The sequence below is a fragment of the Accipiter gentilis genome, chromosome 15, assembly GCF_929443795.1.
Source record: "Accipiter gentilis chromosome 15, bAccGen1.1, whole genome shotgun sequence".
In the NCBI taxonomy this organism is placed as follows: Eukaryota; Metazoa; Chordata; class Aves; order Accipitriformes; family Accipitridae; genus Astur; species Astur gentilis.
In genome coordinates, this window is record NC_064894.1 from 27,826,656 (window position 1) to 27,846,263 (window position 19,608).

The 19,608-nt window shown below is 35.5% G+C and overlaps 1 protein-coding gene across 4 annotated transcripts in view; it reads right to left on the reverse strand.

Moving 5' to 3' along the window:
• TBC1D32 (TBC1 domain family member 32) overlaps positions 1–19,608 on the reverse strand; it is a 90,619-nt gene that overhangs the window by 19,042 nt on the left and 51,969 nt on the right. For all 4 annotated transcript variants that reach the window (XM_049818160.1, XM_049818163.1, XM_049818162.1 and 1 more), the window contains exons 27-28: positions 10,033–10,158; positions 2,346–2,429 (exon numbers count right to left, since the gene is read on the reverse strand). In XM_049818160.1, the coding sequence (XP_049674117.1) occupies positions 2,346–2,429; positions 10,033–10,158 (210 nt within the window). The remainder of the gene's footprint in view (positions 1–2,345; positions 2,430–10,032; positions 10,159–19,608) is intronic.

Here is a 19,608-nt window from a genome sequence, read left to right on the forward strand (position 1 = left end):
ATGAAACATGCCGTTTGCCTGAGCAACACTCTTTCCTGGACTGGAGAACTTCACAAAAAGCGTCTGTGATCACGGTGTTGCTGGCAAGGAAAGAAAGCACTTAAGACAACACCAGCCCTTTGGCTACATTTCACATAAGTTTCTTACCACCAGACTACTGACTATCCTTGAGAAGGCTTCTCACTCTCCCATTTCCAAGCTTGTCTTCATTAAAGCATATGGAATATCAAAAGCATTTGTAAATGAAAATTGCTTATCAGCCAACCCTTCAATTTTGGAACTTTTATTTGAGAACCGAACAGGCAAATTTATCCAGAATTAATGTCCAATAGTGCCTGTATAAGACTGAATGAAAAAAATATTCAGAAAATACAAAAAGGAGTATCATACAGACTGGGTTATTTTATCATGGAAAGAAAAATCTGTCAAGCTCAAAAAAATCAAGAATTGAGGCTTTTATTATGTTATCTTTGTTTTGTTTCTGTACCTATTCTTTGGGATTTTCCATTCTAAAAAATTAATGCATACAATTGTCACAGGATTTTCGAACCTAGTGTTTCTTCAGAGTTGGCATTACATTTTAGATAAATAATGTAGTGTTGTTGCCACCTCCACCTAACCAATGGTTCATGGTGAAATCACACATCAGTGAAGTGGAAGATCCAAGTTCAACCTTCCTGAACATGTTTTAAATCCTAGCTTTGACCAAAAGGTTGAGAAGAGTGGATTGAAACTAAGGTACTCGACATCTGAGCAAACAGAGTATGGACAACTGCTTCCCTTTGTTAGAGTTCTTCCACACGGGATGGAAGCACTTAGCTGTTGTGATTAAGAAAAAGCAGGATGCTGTCTTTTCTGGGCAAGGCATCCACTTGGAGGTTGCACAGTTAGACTTCCGTTCCTCCTCTACTTAGTTTTTGCCTTATTCAAATCAAGCAGGTTTTCCTGTTTTTCTAACAGGAAACACTAAGATAACCTTGAACAGTTAGGTCTGTGGGCTATACTGTTCTCCAAAGAAATGCAACATAGGCATTCCCCTAGACAGAAAAGAAAACTACACCCAGGCCTTCTGTATCATTGGAGAATACGTGATACTTTGAACTGTGACTTAAAAAGAGAGATGTAAAGAGGGGCAGTCTAGGTTTCAAATAAATCATTTACATCATGAAGACATTACGTGGGCTTTTAAAGGAACCATCAAAATCATCATTTGAATTGGGAAATGTCAGAACTATGCAAATAGCAAGTATTATGAGTCCATGAAAAGATTTTTGTTGCTCATTATGCCTCCAGAGAAGTTGAAAAGTAAATGACAAACTAATGCAGGACAACAAAAAAAACCTCTTTAAGAATCTTTTAAGGAAACATAAAATAGTGACAGAAAAAACTGTTACTTCAGCAACTCTCTTTATTACGCAAAGAGAGAGATTCTCAAATACAATTAAGAGTATTCTGTTAGCAAGCTTTCAGAAGGTAAAGGCCACTAGTTAAAAGAGAGAGATCCACTAAATTACTAAAGGGGTTTTATGCTTTGAAACTTCAAAGGCAAGTCTGTGAAGTCTCCAAGGACACTATATTTGCATCCTATGGATGTGAGAATAAAATATCAGTATAAATAACAAACTCTCCCCAAAGCAGGCTTGGTTCTCCAGAGTTAGTGGCAGAATAAGTACTCTAAATGACTGAACTACAACCTCAGAGGAAAGTCCTGGACAGACAGTAAAGAAGGAAAGTGCATTTTCTGGCAGGTATTAACAATACTTCTAAATCTTCTGATTTTGTATGTGCTTCAAAATATTAAAATGTATTACTTTACACTCAGAATAAATTAACTTTATCATTCATCCTTTATTCTTGGCTCTAAGCACAACATCTGTACAAAACTAACACTCGGATTACTCTGCCAACAATAGCAGTTCTTTAATACATATCCTTTAATGCAATATAAATTGCATACCTTTGGGTTGATTATATGTTACGGGGCTTTCAAAAAGTGAGGCAGATTGCTTACACCATCTTAAATGTTTATGCCACCAGGTTTGCAAATCATTCTATAATAGGTGTCAACAAATACTTTGAATCATACCTTCACCTGGTCTGCATCTCCATCTTTCCATTACACATACAGAAATATGAGAGCCCATCACTAATAATTATATCTGTACTGTTTACTCAAGCACATCCTCTTTTGCTCCAAAGTGAGGTACTTCCCACCAGTTAAGTAATGAATTTCTGAATTGTTAAATAACATATTAAACAACCCCCAAAACACTACAGATACATTTAAAAGGAAAGCAATTTAAGTATGAAGAGGCTGCACAGCAATAAGTTATTAGAAAACTGACCTTCATAGTTTCCTGTGCTGAAATAACAATCTGATCGGCTTTCAGAAAGATGTGACACGAACTTTTCAATTAATTCTGCCAAAACTGCAAGAAGTTAAAACATTAAAACATTAGAGGCAATGAACAAAATGTGGAACTACATTACCTAACAAAATGACAATATGTGAGAAACTACCTGCATGTTTATTCATGTTTTTATGGGGGAACAATTCAAAGCATGCATTGAGTTTTTGCATTCCTAACACCATTCCAAATTAAATTAAATTTTAATGGCTTTACTGAGAATATATTCAGTGTAAACAGAAAGAGAAACCCATTTATATCCCCTAAGGATTACTTCAGAAATTGTTACACAGTTTCAATATGAAATGAAAATTAACTATAATTAAACTACAGTATCTTACCATATTTGCCTGTGTATGTAGACAGGAAAGAAAAAAAAAACCCACAACAACCCCCACACAACAAAAAACCCACACCACCCCAAAATGATGCTAACAAAAGCAAATGAAGTTTTAAGTGCTGTTTTAAAACACGATATAAAACCACCTATGCCATCACAAGATAAAAATTATTCACTTAAAATTAAGCAATAGGAGCATCTCCTTTGGAAGATTCTGTATTTTATGACTAGGAGCATTTCCCTTGGGATAGTCCGTATTTTGTGATGACCATAATGTTCTTATTCAGTTCTTGCCACGGAACTCTGAGTCTGCAGATATTGCATAGAGTAAGTCAAATGCTGACATCTGGTCACTAGGTAGGAAATCATATCTCCCACCTTAACAGCATGTTAGCCAGGAAGTTAGTGAGAACTCTCAGTGACAAATCATTAGCAAAAACTGTTGCCGATTCCTCAATTCTGCAAGTTTGAGACTACTGCAACTGAGCATGCTACCACCTTACAGATTTAAACAAAGGATACAAGGAAGCCTTTACACATACTGCATGGAGGAAGCCTATATTGAGATGAGCCACATTAAGAATTTAAGAGAGCAACAACAAACATGTTTTGTACGTAAATACTATCCCAAAACAGCTGCTGTTGTAATGATAAATAGAATTTATAGAATAGTGATATAACATTCTTTTCACAGTAATGCATAGCAAGGAAGTGTACGTGGAGAGTAACGAGTGCTGCTCCCCGTGGGATTCCCTGTTTTCAGCTGGCACGTTACCATTTCCTTGGCAGCAGCTCAATTTAATTGCACTGAAGCTTCAGCCCGTAGTCACCCGCTCCTGCACATTTACTCCACGCACCTACATGTGGTTTTGCTGGTTTTATACCGAATAATTCCACTTAACCATTTTAGTGGATAGCTGTACGAGCAGCTGTATCAGCAGAAAGCATAACAATCTGTGGTGGAGGTGGCAATGGGGAAAGCTAGAAAACTCTTGAACTAGCCTTACTGACAGAAAAACTAACACAGGAGATTGCAGTGCAAGCTCTTTCGTGCATGAGGAGGAAGAGGAAGATGACAGAACCTCCACTCAGTCTGATGCTTCTTACGCCACAAAAATAATGAAGAAAAAGATATCATAAAGACAACTAACTCTTCTTCCAACCATTTTAAGCTAACATACTGGTATTAAATCATGGTATTTTTTTTCCTCAATTAGTTGTCTAAAACATTTACAGAAATTAATTTACACTGAGTGAGTCCAGAAAAAGTTTTTAAAAGGTTGAGTTTTGGTAATACTATGTTGATGGGTAGGGCAAAGGAGAAAAGAAGTGTCACTGCAACAGCTAGACACGGATTTACAGTTAGAGGAGCCAACTCCAACAGTAGCAAAATTAATTTTGCATTGCAAAGGACTACTAAATCCAAACAAAAAAATTACATATGTAATTTATATTCTTATGCATTTTTATGGAGACAAGAAACTGCTATTTAAATATAATATAGCTATTTTTAATCATGGTTAATAAACTACATGGGGCTAGCAAAAAGCAATTTATTTTATAGAAGAGTAACAGTTTATTAGTTTTGTGAGAATAAACAGAATAAACAACCTCACTAATCTTCACTAATATGCTTAGGAGAATTTGGTCCACAAAGAATATAACAAATATTTGTGTAAAATGAGAAAAGGTGTCTATACCTGGAGCTGTAGATTGCAAAAAGCAGAAATTAAACTTAAAATTTGTAACTAGCTAGATGTTTACTGTATGACTATTAGTAATGTGATTACTGAAACATGCCATACTATAATAACAAACAGGAACTGTGTTAAAAAGACTAAAATACCACATAGTTCAGAAAAATTAAAACCAAGTCAGAACATTGTACATTTCTTCCCTTTTTGTTGGAAGGCATCCACACGCTTGACCTAGCAGTCGAGTATTTCAGTTCAGTGCTTGAGTTAATGGGAGAAGTGACAGCTCAACTGCTAAGCAATTTTTTAAAACTCAAGCACTAAATTGATTTCCACCATTTGAAAATGTTTATCTAAGTGCCTATCAGGATCTTTGAAAAGCTTTTAATCAAGTTTGAGAGAGGAAGACACACATAAGAATTTATCAAAACAAATGTGGTTAATACATAAATAGAGGGTTTTCACAGGACATTGTCTCTTCCAAAAGAAAGTCCATGTGAAATGACAAGTAGTTATTTTAATTTTTGTCTTTTAATACTAAATCATTTAGCTGCCATTTGAACACTCCCTGAAAATCTTTATAAAGGTGGAAATTGGCTCAGTGATTGTCATTTAATGGGAAAAGTATTCAAAAGAAATTTAGGAAAGTTCATTGCATAGTACAGTCAGTATTGTAAAACCCCACATTCTCATGCAGAGGTTATATTCAGAGATAGAGATTAGGGCTGTGGCCTACCAACTCGGTGAAAATGTTGATTTTCTTAAATTATGGTAGCTTGGCTGTATTAACAATGAAGTTTTTGAGAGACTGGCAATTACCTCATGCAAATTTAATCCACAAAATTTTAATTTAGGAGTGTGTAATCATATACAAAATAAATGAGAGAGTTTTAAAATTCCCTAAATGATTGCAGTATGCTCATAAAACACCTGAATTACTGCAGGATTTTTTTTTTCCTTGAGGAACTAATGTACAAAAGGAAGGTAATCAAAATGGCCTCTAAACTGCATAAGAACACTGATTAAAAAAATTCATGTGATTAAAACTGTTTTAGTATGTAACTACCATGAGGTTATCTAATTCCTACTCTTAAAGGTTTAAGCCATAAAGGTCAAAAACTGCAAAAAGCATACAATTTTTTTAGATCCTCTAATGTAACTAGTGTTACTGTATCATATTCTATACCAGCGCAGAGATGCTTCAGAGGAGTTTAAAAGAAAAAAACCTTAATCTTAAGAGTTAACAGTAGTCTTGCTTGACTTGTGCTAGAGGTTAAAAATTCAAGAGTGAAAACCTTGGTCAGCTGACTTCTTTGTAAGAGTGGCGTCAGAAAATTTCAACTCCATCAACAATACTTCAGTTTAATAAATCTACGAAAAACACAGCTGGCAATTACACTCTTAATGGCAACAATAAGGAGGACTTTTTTGAATTCCTAAGATGATGGGAGAGACTTTAAATTATTGTACATTGAAATGGCAAAGGAACAACCTGCATTTTCTTTGAAAAGAAGAAAACAAGATCATAAAAATTCTGACAGTGCTTCCATTAGAGATGAATGTTGCATATCTTATATACAAGTATCTTCTCTATTAATGGAAAAAACAGCCTTTCAAATCTTATTCAAATGTTGTAATCTTCACATACATACATGCACGTTCACGTGCGCTTACACTGCTTGTGGGATATTCCTTTGGAAATTGCTCCAAACTGGTTTGGGAGACAGAAGACAAAAGTCTTTATTTGCAATCGTTCTTGCTGCGTAACATAAAAGACCCACTGTTCCACTCTAGTTCTGAAACAAGCCTCCTTGAAAAATCAAGTAAGGACATAAAAAGGTAAACATCTTTTTTGTATTATTCTAAAAATCTCTTTGGTGAACACAGTATTTTTAAATTGTTCATACTGAAAAATGAGAGCAGACCACAGGCAGAATCTGAATGACACCATGGAGGAAGTCATTTCAGCTGAGTTTATGAACCCTATCCATACCCACATATAGACATAAAGCTTGAGGAGAATGATTATGATTTGGGGACTCAGTATCTCTTGTTATGAAGGGAAGAATGTTAGCATATAATTAATTATAGGATCCCTGCAACACCCTTAATTTCTCTTACTTGGGGTTCAAAGTCTCCTAAGAGAAGAGAGGATTATGGATGTTGAATCTGCCAAGACCGGAAAGCGGTCAGCTGCTCATACAACACTAACTGGGAACAGAAAAAAACCCAGTTGCTGGGGTTGAAAACAACAGAAATGCCTTCTGCCGTGCCTGAATGACAAGAAGGGAGAGATGACTGAAAAAGGCATGGATGAAATAGTCAAGCTGAGATACTGGTTCAAAAAAAATACCTCCCAGTCACGTGAACAATTTGAACATACAATATACTAAGCCTAGATACACACAGACTAATAATCTTCTACATAAATCTAAGCTATTGCTCAGACGAGTTGATTTGCCCATTTCTATTTCTGCCAAAGCTTAAATGCCAATACATAGAAAGCTCTTAGCTAGATGTACTAAAGATGCTTCAGGGAGGCCACAAGTATCGCAGAGTAGTCCAAAAGAGGCCAAGACTTAACCTGACCGAGGGCTCTATTCCACAGTTCTCTAGCTGATCTAAGTGACCCAAAGACATAGGCAAAGCCACTCAACACCAAGCAGCTAAACCTGTGGCACCTTAACAGAAGGAATGACTGGAAGAATGCCTTTGTCTTAGCTTATTGTGCTTAAAACCATAGAATGTAGAAGCTGATTGTCTACCATACGATTTGCTTTTAGATGACCAAGGAAAAACCCACACTTTCAGTCCTGCCACACTAAAAGACATACAAGCCTAAGAAAGGTTTGTATCCCCTCTTAGCAGTTCAATAAAGCTATTCAAAACTGGATCTTGACGTTTGACCACAGAAATTACTTAAAAGCTACAGTCGGAGGTGATGCTTTAGCAGAGAAAACACCAATCTAGGGATGAAGATGGACATTCCCAAAAGTAATGCGATACCATAGCATTTTGCACAAAAACACAATGTGATGGTAATCAACACCAGAAGAGTGAGTTAAAGATATTGATACTATATGGTTTGCTCAAGAATTTTCTGATGGAGTTCGGGCAGGTTCTATAGATTCAGTATCTGGCAATCCTGACACCAGATCAGAAAATATTTTAAAAATCAATACATGTTGCACTATACAGTCACTGAATCTAACGTCATCTTTGCTGATTATGTTCTGGATCAACGGCTGTTAATGTTAGTCTTCTTTAGAAAGGGTCCAGTACGTGAAGCGTAAGTATGCATCTTTGTCCTGTAATCCTTGGAGTTTGTTCCATCTGTACCTAAAGAGAAAGTTTTGATTTCTTGGAATCTGGACTGAAGCCTCTCAGTCCTCTGAAATTTGGGAGAGCTTCACATGCTGCAAAAGATACAGAGCAGCACAGCTGTGTGTCATAAAATAGTTTCAATGATGTTGTCTCAAACCACACAGCTAGCAGATATTTTGCTGTTTCTGAAATATCTCCAAGCAAATATGCAACATTTGAACAGCTTTGCATCCACCTTAAATTACCATTACTTAGACTGAACTTATAATATTACTACCCTTTTGTAGGGTGTTTTTATTTATTTATTTAGTGTGTCATTATGCTATTCTGTTTCTGTTTTCATACTCTTACTTTTTTGTGTGGTTTGTGAAAGCACTTGCAGAAGTCCCTGTGAGGCTTAACAACAATTCCACGGATACTTTCCTGCTGACTTTTACTCCCAATTCCATCTCAGCTGGAAACGGTTATCCAGAAGCAAGCATAGTGTTTTTGCTTTGGGTTAACAAATCTTAATGACTCTCTTTAATCCTCATTCTACCTTGTGGTACCTCCAACAAAGTTACAGAAAAACAACCTACACAGGTTTTGAGGCTGTGTATGGATACTACAAAGCACAAAAGGAAACACTTCTTTTTCTTTGTAAGCCATCTACTTTAAATGTATGTTCCGTTTTTCTGTAAAAATATGTTTTTTCAACAAATAATTCCTTTTAGATGCAGGAAGACAGGCTAACGATTTTCAACAAAATTTTCATATAATCCAAGAAGAGAATAGTCTAGAAAATATGCTGCATTCAAACAAAACTGATTTTACAAAGACTAAATATTTTGTGCTTCACAATATATAACACCAAAAAAACCCCTCACTGAACTACTAGATCAGAGTCATGCAAGAAAAGTAAACATACAAGTTTTCCAGAAAAATCTAGGGTTTTTTAATTGCTGCTATTCAATTTATTTTTCTTACACCAGCAGAAGCTCATATAAAATACATTCAGTTGTTCCTGAATGGTTATGAGTCTCTACTCGTTCACCTGTTTCACACAGATGTCTGAATACATACATTTGTGGACATGTACGATATAACGTATATTATAAGTAGATATATGCATTATATACAAATATATATGTATTCTGTCTACGCACACATTCTTCCAAACAGAAGGTGAAAGTTCCGACTAGTTTACCATCACCTAAGACTATAGACTCAAGCTTGTTTCAAACAAGCAATAAGAACAAAAAGCTCAGAGTTTAGAAACATTCAATAAATACTGATTTTACCCACATTATACAAATTACAAATTTCTTACTAACTATTTTAATACTAAATCAGTTCCTGTATAAATGACTTCCTTAAGGCTTCTGAAACCACCCTATAACTTTTATATTGCTATATAATTTCTCATAAAATTCAGGTCTCTATAAAACACAAATGCTGGGTTACTTTGATCTCATATAGAAGATACTTCACCTGTCTTCACTATCAGTTGTATTAATAGCTTACCTGAAGAATTTAAAGGGAAGCTTTTGGCATCTGTAAACAAAAAGTTTGACTATGTACTGACCATCTGACCATAATCAGAACTCTTACAGAAGTGGAAGCCAGTAATTTCTGAAAACACCTAGCTTCTTTATTGCTACACAAGGTCATATGATATTACAAATTAATTATTGCATCTGATTTGTGATGATTTATGTCATATGGGTGATCACTGTTTTTGTTTTGGCCGTTGTTTTAACTGATCTATACCAATGCTCCTGCATGAGTGCACTCTTAAGTAGAAAATACATAAGAAAATGAAGATAAAGCTGAATGAGTGGGTTCTTTGATGTTTAGTATGGCTTAATTCTGAAAATGTTTACTGAAATTGGCCATTAATGTTATTTCCCAACCCGTCTTAAAGTCATTCACTGATCTCTGGGAAATGTCTGTTTTCTCTCAGGCTCTCTTTTCCATTTTCTCAGCATCTCAGTAATGGAGCCTTTAGAGATCTGAAACAAAGATTTATATTTGAGCCCTCTTTCCGTGTCAAATTTCACTGGAAACAGCCAACAGAGAGGGATGATGGCCATAAAGAGAGAAAAATAGGATGTGAGGCACAAACCTTGTTTTCTCAGGAAAATCCCATTGGAATAGTTTTTGCAATCAACACAAAATTATTGACTACTTGTATAGATAATGTAATCCTCAATGAAACTTTAAGAACAGTTGCTTACTAGCGGCCTTCTGTTTGCTTGCTTTGTTAAACTCAGTAAGTCATACTCACTTGTTCCACTGATGATATCTGGTCTGGCTTTCATGACTTTGCAGAACTGTTTTCTACAAATTTCTGTCCACCCGGTTTGCTTCTCTGGACTTTTAAAGAGTGATAAGAGCTTGTCAAGACCTTTATCTAGAAGAAATTAAAAATGAGTGTTATTCTGTAATAATAATCTTGGCTCTTTTTTTCTTTTTTTTTTTTTTCCTCTTTCTTTTCAACTTACTATGTAAGTAATAAGAAGCTATTAGTTACAGAGTACCACAGAAACAAGTAGATGCGTTCAGAAACTAGAAACCATTTTAATGAAGAACAGTAAAGTCAGATGCAGCTGAGAGCTCTCTTGTTTTCTGGTATTTTTGGCAGACCTCATACCTTAGGAAGAAGAGACTAAAAAAATACCCCTTATCCTATGACAATTAAACTGGAAAAGCAGTCCTAAAAGCTGATGACATTCTACTTTACACAGAATAGAAATATTCATTCTACTTACTGCTGGGTTTTGAATATTTAAGATATTACTGAGGCACATTTTGTAACTGCCCTAAAGTTATTACTCCTCTCCTGAAATGGTAAGAATTGGAAAGACATTTTAAAGAATTACTACTACTTAAAGAAAGTAGTTTGCTATTTTCATGAAATTTCACCACTCTGAGAATCTAAAATAGAAGACAGGCAAAGATCCTCCACCAAATATCATTGGTTTAATAATAAAACTGTGAGGTGGCAACACTATTATAGAACATGAAATGAAACATGCAACATAACAGTTTTCCATAGAAAAATTCCGTTTCTTTCTATAAGTAGGTTTCCTTCAGATGCTTCCAATATGGACAGATCTTATGGCATATATGTGTATGTCTTCAGGTTGCTAGGCATACCTATCAAGTAAAATTTGCAAAAATACATTGGGCTGCCCATGCTATGAGAATTCTTATAATAGCTTTGCTGATAATCGCCAGCATTTCCCAACTTTAGCACAAGGATTCAAAATTGGGACAAAAGGTTACACCAAAGGTATGCTTTTGCTGTTGCTGAAATGTCACCTTGTAAGGTTTGTGTTAATATTTAGAGAAACTCAGAATTTTAAATCGAGTTTTCTGAAGAATTGAGGTGCACACAACATGCTCCACTCCAGGGCCACAGGTTCTTTGTTAGTACTGTCAGAGGCTGCAACAATGTTAATTCAGGCATTTTCTAACTTCAGAATGCTTGACTTTTTACCTGAGCACTATTAAAACACAGTCTTTTGGTACAATTGCTATATATAAGGCAAAAATATATCAGATAATGTTTCACATTATATGTTCAGCTTCCTTATAAAACAAATTTGTGGAACAGTTTACAAAAAGATCTTTATGAAAGATTCCTTTTAAATGCAAAGAAAGGATTTCAAAGATTGCTCCTTACTGCTACTCTGACCTTGTTATTAAAGACACATTCTCTCTTTATAATAGGGAGACATGCCTTCAAAATTAAAATTGTCGTTGATGCAATGACAAAAGGACAGTAAGTATGTTCTCTCTCTTGGCTAAGAGTGATTTTTTTTTTCTCTCTATTTTCTGCTAAGGTAGAGGAAATTACACATACTCTACCAATTTTCTAGAATAAAATATCACAGGCTGAGACAGTAAATTTCACAACTAGCTGTGTCTCAGAGGTTTGAAAACAGAGGAACCATAGCGACAAATGTAGAACCAGCATGTGTAATCATAAATGAAAATGTTAAGTTGGCTTTCAACAATCAAAATGTCTATCTTGGAATTCATGCTGAATAATAAATACTAGCAAGCTACCATGACACATGATGACACAGCACACTGAATAATATATACAAGGTAGTGGTAAAAATAATGCATACATATGCTTTGGCAAATCAGAGAGAAATAATTTCTTCCCATATGCAACATTTGTTAAAAAATGCTAATATATTGGGAGGGGCTGACTATTCAAATTCTATCTGAAGGCAGAACAAATTTCAAGTTCAAAGGCCAAGTCATTTTATAAAGCAATTTTGTGTAAGATAAAACTGATCAAATTCAGTTTTCTAACAGAAAATACTGACCCCCTACAAAATGGAAACAATCAATTAGACTGCCTCTCCTCAGGCAACGTGCTTCCCAGAGTACTTGATCCTGCTATGAAATATTTTCTAGTCAACTCGAGGGGAACAATAAAAGGTGGTATCTGTAATAAGGTAAATGCACATGCACTCCAGCTGTGCCCAATCCCTGTGCTGTAGGACCGTGCAGTTCCCATCATTACAAAAGGATTGTAGCCTTCACTAATACTAACTATTCACTAAGGTGATAGAGGTTCGTCATACCTTGCAAGCCCTCCTTTGTTCTGTTTCTACATTTTGGACACTATAGAAATGAATTCTGTCACGAAAGGTGACTTCTGATTAAAGATTCAACAATTGTTTGAGCCAGCCTATGGCTATTTAGGATATTTGCTGTTACTTTTACTTCTTTATAGTATTTCAGTTTTCCAATAAAACTTGTTTCCACAAACAAAATACTATTTTAAAATTCTCTTATGCCTTTAAGTTTATTATAATATTTTCAACAGAATTACAATATTGCATATCATTTATTCCAAGCTGATCTAAAGACCTTAATGATTTATAATCAGTAAATTCTCTCCCTGTCATCGGAATTTATTATACAATACATAGTATTTCAAAAGAAGCTTATTATAGTAACTTAATTATTATCATTAATAATTATTCGAAATTAATTAACCTGAAATTCCTTTGTTATCCTCAAATAACTAAATTCTCAGTTAGTATCTTTCCAAATAACATGCACTGATGCTTAGAACTGCTTACATGAGTATGAAAACTTAATGAGAAGAAGGATTTACTCTTATAGTATTATCAGTAGGATTTCTAGTTGCTTCTCTGCCCTTTTCTGCTATTTCTATAACCAGTGAAGATTGAAGAAAATCTTAGAACTGCAAAGCAACATTCCTCTACAAGTTAAATAGTTATTTTACTTCCTAAAGGATTGAAGTAATTCAGTTTGGCAGACAAGGATCAGCAACTACAAGCTGAGATTTAATCAGCCAGCTTACCAAACAGAAACCAGGGTGAAACTTTGATCCCTCTGAAGGAAATAAAACTACTGAAAAAAAACCCCCAATAATTTCAAGAATGCAGGATTTCAAGATCATGGCCCGTCTATCTCTGCTGCCTCCTTCTGACTTCTTGATTTGACCCGAGCCCTATTTTTCTTTGCACAGTTTGTCTCTCTAATATTTTTCCTCTCTTGCAGCTTTTACAAATTTAAATCTTTGGTTTGTGATTGCTGAAATGCGCACATGCTAGTATCTAGCAGTGTCAATGCATCCAAAATTGTACTGTTTAAACATATGACCTTTCACAATGTTAATTTACGCTCCAACAATAGGATAAGGAAACAAAGATTACAGTACTACAGTCTTTTCTGAAATTTTGCTAAAGACCACGGACCACTGTATTTGTCTTAAGGTTCCTCTGGGAAGGTAGTATTTAATAAAAAAGGAACTTAAACAACTTCAAATATGTGCCAAATGTAACTAATGCAGATAAGTGTTCTGTCATCAGAATAGTGACAGGCAAGCAACCTACTGAAAACAAGAACTAATTTTTATCTAACCAGTGGATTCACCCCCCCCAGGGAGGACACAAGACTTGGGATTCTCAGAGAGTGCACAGGAATGTTCAAACTCAAATGACAGAGAAACAAGCTTAAGATCCATGCAACCAAGATACTATAGCATAACCATGTATTTAATACATCCATTACATACTGTAACTGGTATCATATTGTGGCAACTTACAGCAATCTTATTTTCTTCCAGCTAAACCACTTGCTTCTCTAACAGCTTGTCATTAACCATGGACTATAACTTTCTCCAGCAGGTCACCAGAGAGAGAGAGAGAGAGAGGGAGGGAGAGGGAGAGGGAGAGGGAGAGGGAGAGGGAGAACCTTGCGGAGGGTGTGTTGAATGAAAAATGCTTCCAAAAAACTCATGATACCAAATAAATGCCAGCTCACTTTCACAAGTTAGTAGGCAACTACAACTTACCCAATGGTATTACTATGCAGCTGGAACTACAACTACCACACAGTCCTGGGCTATGCACTTTGCTTGTTACTGAGGGTGGGCTTTCACACTGTTGCTGGAGGTGTTCTAAACGCATGCCGATGCCAAAAGAGAGAAGTCCTGCTCTTCTTTCCTCTCTTTCCTGGTACGTCACTAAGTGGGTTCATTAATTATCCTACAATAATGACTTGAATTTTTATTTTTATTTTTCTGGAAGAAATACCAGAACTGCTGAAGGACAGAAGGTGAGGGACCAGAGGAAGAAAAAAAAAAACAAACAAAAAAACAAAAAAAAACCCCAGCAATAGTAATTAAAAAAAAAAGTGAGGAAGGATACGAGTAAGATCTTCCTCTTCTGATGATAGTGAGCTTTTAAATATGCTCAACCCTAACAGTGTGATTGAAGAGAAGCTTATGTCAATTTAATTAATCTGCTGCAGTCCTGCCTTCTTCCTCATATGTGGTTACATTTTGCCATCCCATCCCTTCCTTTGTGCTAGCACTGGTTGCTCTGTGTAACCTTGTCAAAAAAAAAAAAAAACAAAAAAAAAACAACCACAAACCAAAAAACCCCAAACCAACAAAAAAAACACAAACCACGTTTACTAGTTTATGAAGCTATGGAACTGCACTGTAAATATCCTACAGTTACCTGCACATATGAGATCTGAACCACCACACCATAACTTTCTGCAAGTTTAAACCGAACTCATTCCCTAAAAGATGCTGCTTTATAATTCTTCAAATAATTCTTCAGCTAGCTTTTATGTCTAAAGCAGCTAAGACCTAGGAAAATTCATAAATGTTTTAGAAAACGTCAGAAATGCCACAAGCCGTTTCTCATCTGATTTTGTTTTGTGATAAAAGTGTTTTTCTGTGGATAAGAAAGTAAGATCTGTAAATCCTTGTGTATCTTACTCAAAATCTAAATTTAGAGGTAGTGAATAACCTGACTATATTATATTTGACTGCTACATGAAAACAAATCCAGGTAAGGATATATAGATTTTAGCAAAGTCCATGTACATTTCTGATAGACCTGTCCACTTACTTCTCTTTCATTTTTCATTAACTGAGTGGACTTCTTAAAGAGTAGAAGACAACAGGCTTATACATGAATCCTGAGCCAAATATAAAAAGGAGGACAAGTCAAAGAAGTACATGTGATGAAGACATTTATGTGAAGTTCTAAGGGATAACAGGAAAGCTAATATAGCTGGTTCTTTGGCAGAGAAAGTTTAAAAAAAATTTAGAAAGAGAGACTGCTAGTTTTAGGCAGATATAAAAGAAACCTCAAAACCAAAACATGGCTGAAAAGAAATTCAACTAAAAAACAACAACAACAAAAAACCAAAACAGAAACATGGCAGCATGTTCCCATTCAAGTTAAGAGTATAAAGCAAAGAACTCAGAATAGTGGCTGAGACAAAAAAATCAAATGTGTTTAAAAACATTATCACTTATTTGGTAGTAATTCTGGACTGTACAAGCCAGGAAGAGAGTGAGATTAATGAATGATGGGGTGCCTATGTATGTGGAAATGGTAAGCAGTGACTGCATCATTGCAGGACAATTATGGACGCTATTCTTCAGTCACACTCATCATCAACTGTTGTAACTGCAGGGCTAGGAAAAGGAAAACAGATCTGTGCAAATATGAGAGCGAATATTACAGTTTAATATGGTTCTAAAAAGTTTAACTTTTAATAACCTACAGTGTAGCTAATATTACAAGTAAAAAAATCATTATTTTTAATAGTTGCATCCTGAATAACAAAAGACTCTATCACTCTTTGAAAACCACTTAATATTTCTTCCTTAAATTATCTTACTGAAATAATAATTGAACAATTAAGACAAAAGAAAAGCAACAGGGTATCTTGCTGCAGTGTAAACAGGTGGTAATGGCATAATTAATTTCCACATGTAAATAATGATCCGCATAAATCACTTGAAGCTTCACTATAAATTATCTTTGACAGAAGTGAACCATTAATATACTGCTATCCAATAGTTTTCCAACTCTAAATACTGGCTGAAATAATTAATGCATATTAACACACAATGAGGCAAGTTTATTTTTCCATATATCCTTTTCTACAGACCCATATACCATACCGGCAAATGCCTAACATCTGCAAAAACAGGGCAGATATTTGTAAAGAGTGAAGCACTATAGATTTTCCTCAAATACAAATATACTTTTGGGGTGAGTCTACCCATTCAAAGTGTCATTGTGAAATGGAGGAATTACTCCACTACTCCAATGTAGTTACTAATTTTACCAGCATAAATTATGATAGCTTCATTTTCGATCTAGTGAAGCAAAATATCCAGTTGCCAGTGTCTGTGAGCAAAAAAAAGTTCTCCAAGATGCAGCCTTCAAGCCTTGGTGCTGGGAAACATGTTCCAGACTGCAGAGTTAGCACTGCCCTTCTTTTTGTTACAGCTTATTAGTAACCTCCTCTCTTTCCCCCCTAAACTGAACCAAAAAGGTGCCAGTGATGCATGCTTACCACTGTCCTTCAACAGAATTTAGAGAGGGAAGAAAAAAAAAAATCTATTTCTTGGGTTTTCTTCATAGAAAACTCAGTGAGAATAAGTTCTTTTCAGTGACCACCCGTCATGTGCTACTTTAAGCTTTGTCTCTGGTTTCCATTGTACTAGATACAGTCACAGGCTACAGGAGGTCTAGGGCTCTGGAAATGAAGCTTCCTGCTCCCTGACCTCAGTAGTACATAAACTTTTCAGCAAGCAACAGCCACACTAATTCCAAAACATTCAGTGAGTAACGTCAGCTTGCACTCAGAAAGGCAACTTCCATTAGTTGAGAGATATCCGTGGGGAACAAAGGTTCTCTTACTGCATCTGTCTTTCAATCCCATCTGAAGGGAGGGTCAGAAGAGAAACATGTTCAGAGACAGCAATATCATATCTGAGTGCATACCTGTAACTTTTTTTTCCCTCCCCCACAGCCATCTCCAGTATCTGTTCTATAGACATATTTAAAAAAAAAAAAATCAACTCCGGTTATGGTTTTACAGCTGACATCATGATTACGTGATTGTCACAGGACCAATTTTCAAAGGAGAAAGAAAAGGTATGCGTCTCTTCAGGTGTCCATGTCACCCGGGTAATAAGAGAGGAGGTAAGATATCAGGACAGACAGAATAAAACCTACAGTTACAGCCTTTTCAGGCAATGCAACTACGTTCTTTAACAGTACTAAGAATCTAGTAGTCTCAATTATTCATGTAATATAAACGCCCCAAAAAGAGGACAGGAATGATACCGCACAGGTTACATAATGAAACAACGCAGCATGACATCTGAACACAGACAGCTTCAGGGAATCGCAGAAACATTGTGCTGGCCTTTGACCCTTGCTGACAGATACAACAAAGCAGTCATGCATTCCCACTCATAGGATGTACAGGTGTTTGTGTGGTTGCAGAACTCTTGCCACTCAGAAGACAACTGTGTCAACCCTGTCACATCTCCTTGCACTGAAGCAGAATTAAAACTTAACAAGTATTTGTCTGAACTATTTTTAAAACCTCCGGGCAAGTTGTGTAAGTAACACACAACATAAATTCTGAATATTCACAACGTCAAAGAAGTTGTTCTTAAAACCTCCAATGATGATTTCATGACTTCCAGATGTAGCCTACTAGAATTTTTTTTTTAAGTTGTAACAAAACTTTATTGCCAAGTAAGCCAACTATTCCTTTTTCTGCACAGGGACATAGAAAACAATCAGTCTGCCCTCCCTATAACTGCTTTCAACATACTAAGAGACTTGCATGACCTGTCTTTTCAGCATCAGCCAGTTCCAATTATTTCAATCTATACTTGCGTATTGCATTTCAAAGTCACGATCTGTAGCTGCGCTTCAGAATCCCTCAAATGTATCTATTTTCCTTAGACTGCAGTGTCCATGCTAGAAGTACTCCACCCAAGGACTCAACACCTTCAGCTGACAAATATCATCTTCTGTCTTGTATAAATGTAACTCACAGATCTTCCTTGTAAACACATTTTTAACCTCTTTTCTGAAGGAGCACTCCTATCACTGCCATGCTGTAGTGCCGAAGAATACAGTTCAGATATTCCCCATCTTCTACTCATGCTCTTGATTTATTTTTTTTCCCAAGCACTGGAAATAGCAATTTATGAATTTCATTTTTGATCTACTTATTCTGATACTTTCTTTCAAAATAATTTAGACTTCCTGAAAGCTGCAGTCTGACAAAACAGATATTCACAGTTTGGTGGAAGAATTATTATTATTTTTTTTTTTTTAATGACAACTGAAAAGGAAAACAAAACATTGAAAGTGTTCTTTTTTTTTTTTTTTTTTTCAAACAGCAAAAAAAATATTTTGACTATGAAACTAAATGTTCTGTTCATTTTTCAGTTATATAGTTTTTTACTTCAGTTACTGTTAATATAAAGAATGCCATTTCAAATTAAAATATTTCAATGCTCCATCAAACATTTGCAAACCTTTGAAACTGCATTTCAGCAAACTCACTGTTTATCAAGAAGTTTTACCCAGGCTTTCCTAGCTGGTTGTCATCCACAAAAATGATAACTACAATGTCTATTCCATTATCCCACTGGTTAATGATGAGCGACAGAATTGCTCTGAACAAGAGAACAGAGAGATTCCGTGGCATATAATAAGGTATGCTTTGCCAATCTAAGAGCAATACTACCTGCTTCCTTGAATACATATTTGAAACAACTGAGCATCCACTTTATACCAATTTGATTGTTGTCTTACAAAAATTGCCTTAGGAAGCCTGGAATGGTATTACTAAAATTAAGATACAGAAAACTCCCTTCTTTTATAACTACATGGCCTTTCCTCTTGTCAGAGAAAGGAATCACCTTTTTTTTTTTCCCTAGATATTTTTAAACAGACTATTTTGTATGCTACAGTTAATGTAGAATTTCTATCACTTTTGAAAATCTGTATCTGCTAAGGAAATTCACAAATAATTTCTAGTAAGTACATCTCAAGGATACAGTAAACATGAACAAATAGAAACAATGATTTATTTACTATAAACCATTCATCAGATTCTTTTGCATTGTCTATGCAAATTAAAACCTTAAAACGGTTTCTCTGTATGAATTATACTGCTTTGCCTAGATAGTTCTTCAAAGAATTCTTTAGTCTGCCCACATTCCAAATTGATGTTCAATGTGGAAACCAACTATCCTAAACGCTGTCTATTTCACACTCCACCAAGCTTTGTAAACAGAGGGATCTGAATCAGGGAAATAGTGTACAAAAAATTTGTAGCTTAACCATACTGTCTTGCTTCAGTTACTAGAGAGATGATATAAATGTATCTCATGAGTCACCCACCTGAGATGAGCCAAAAGGTTAATCTTGAAGTTTGCATAAGAATTAGATTACTAAACAGAGCTTTGCAGATTGACAGTTGCAGAAAGCCAGACAAGCAAAACCAAACCAACTTATTTAGC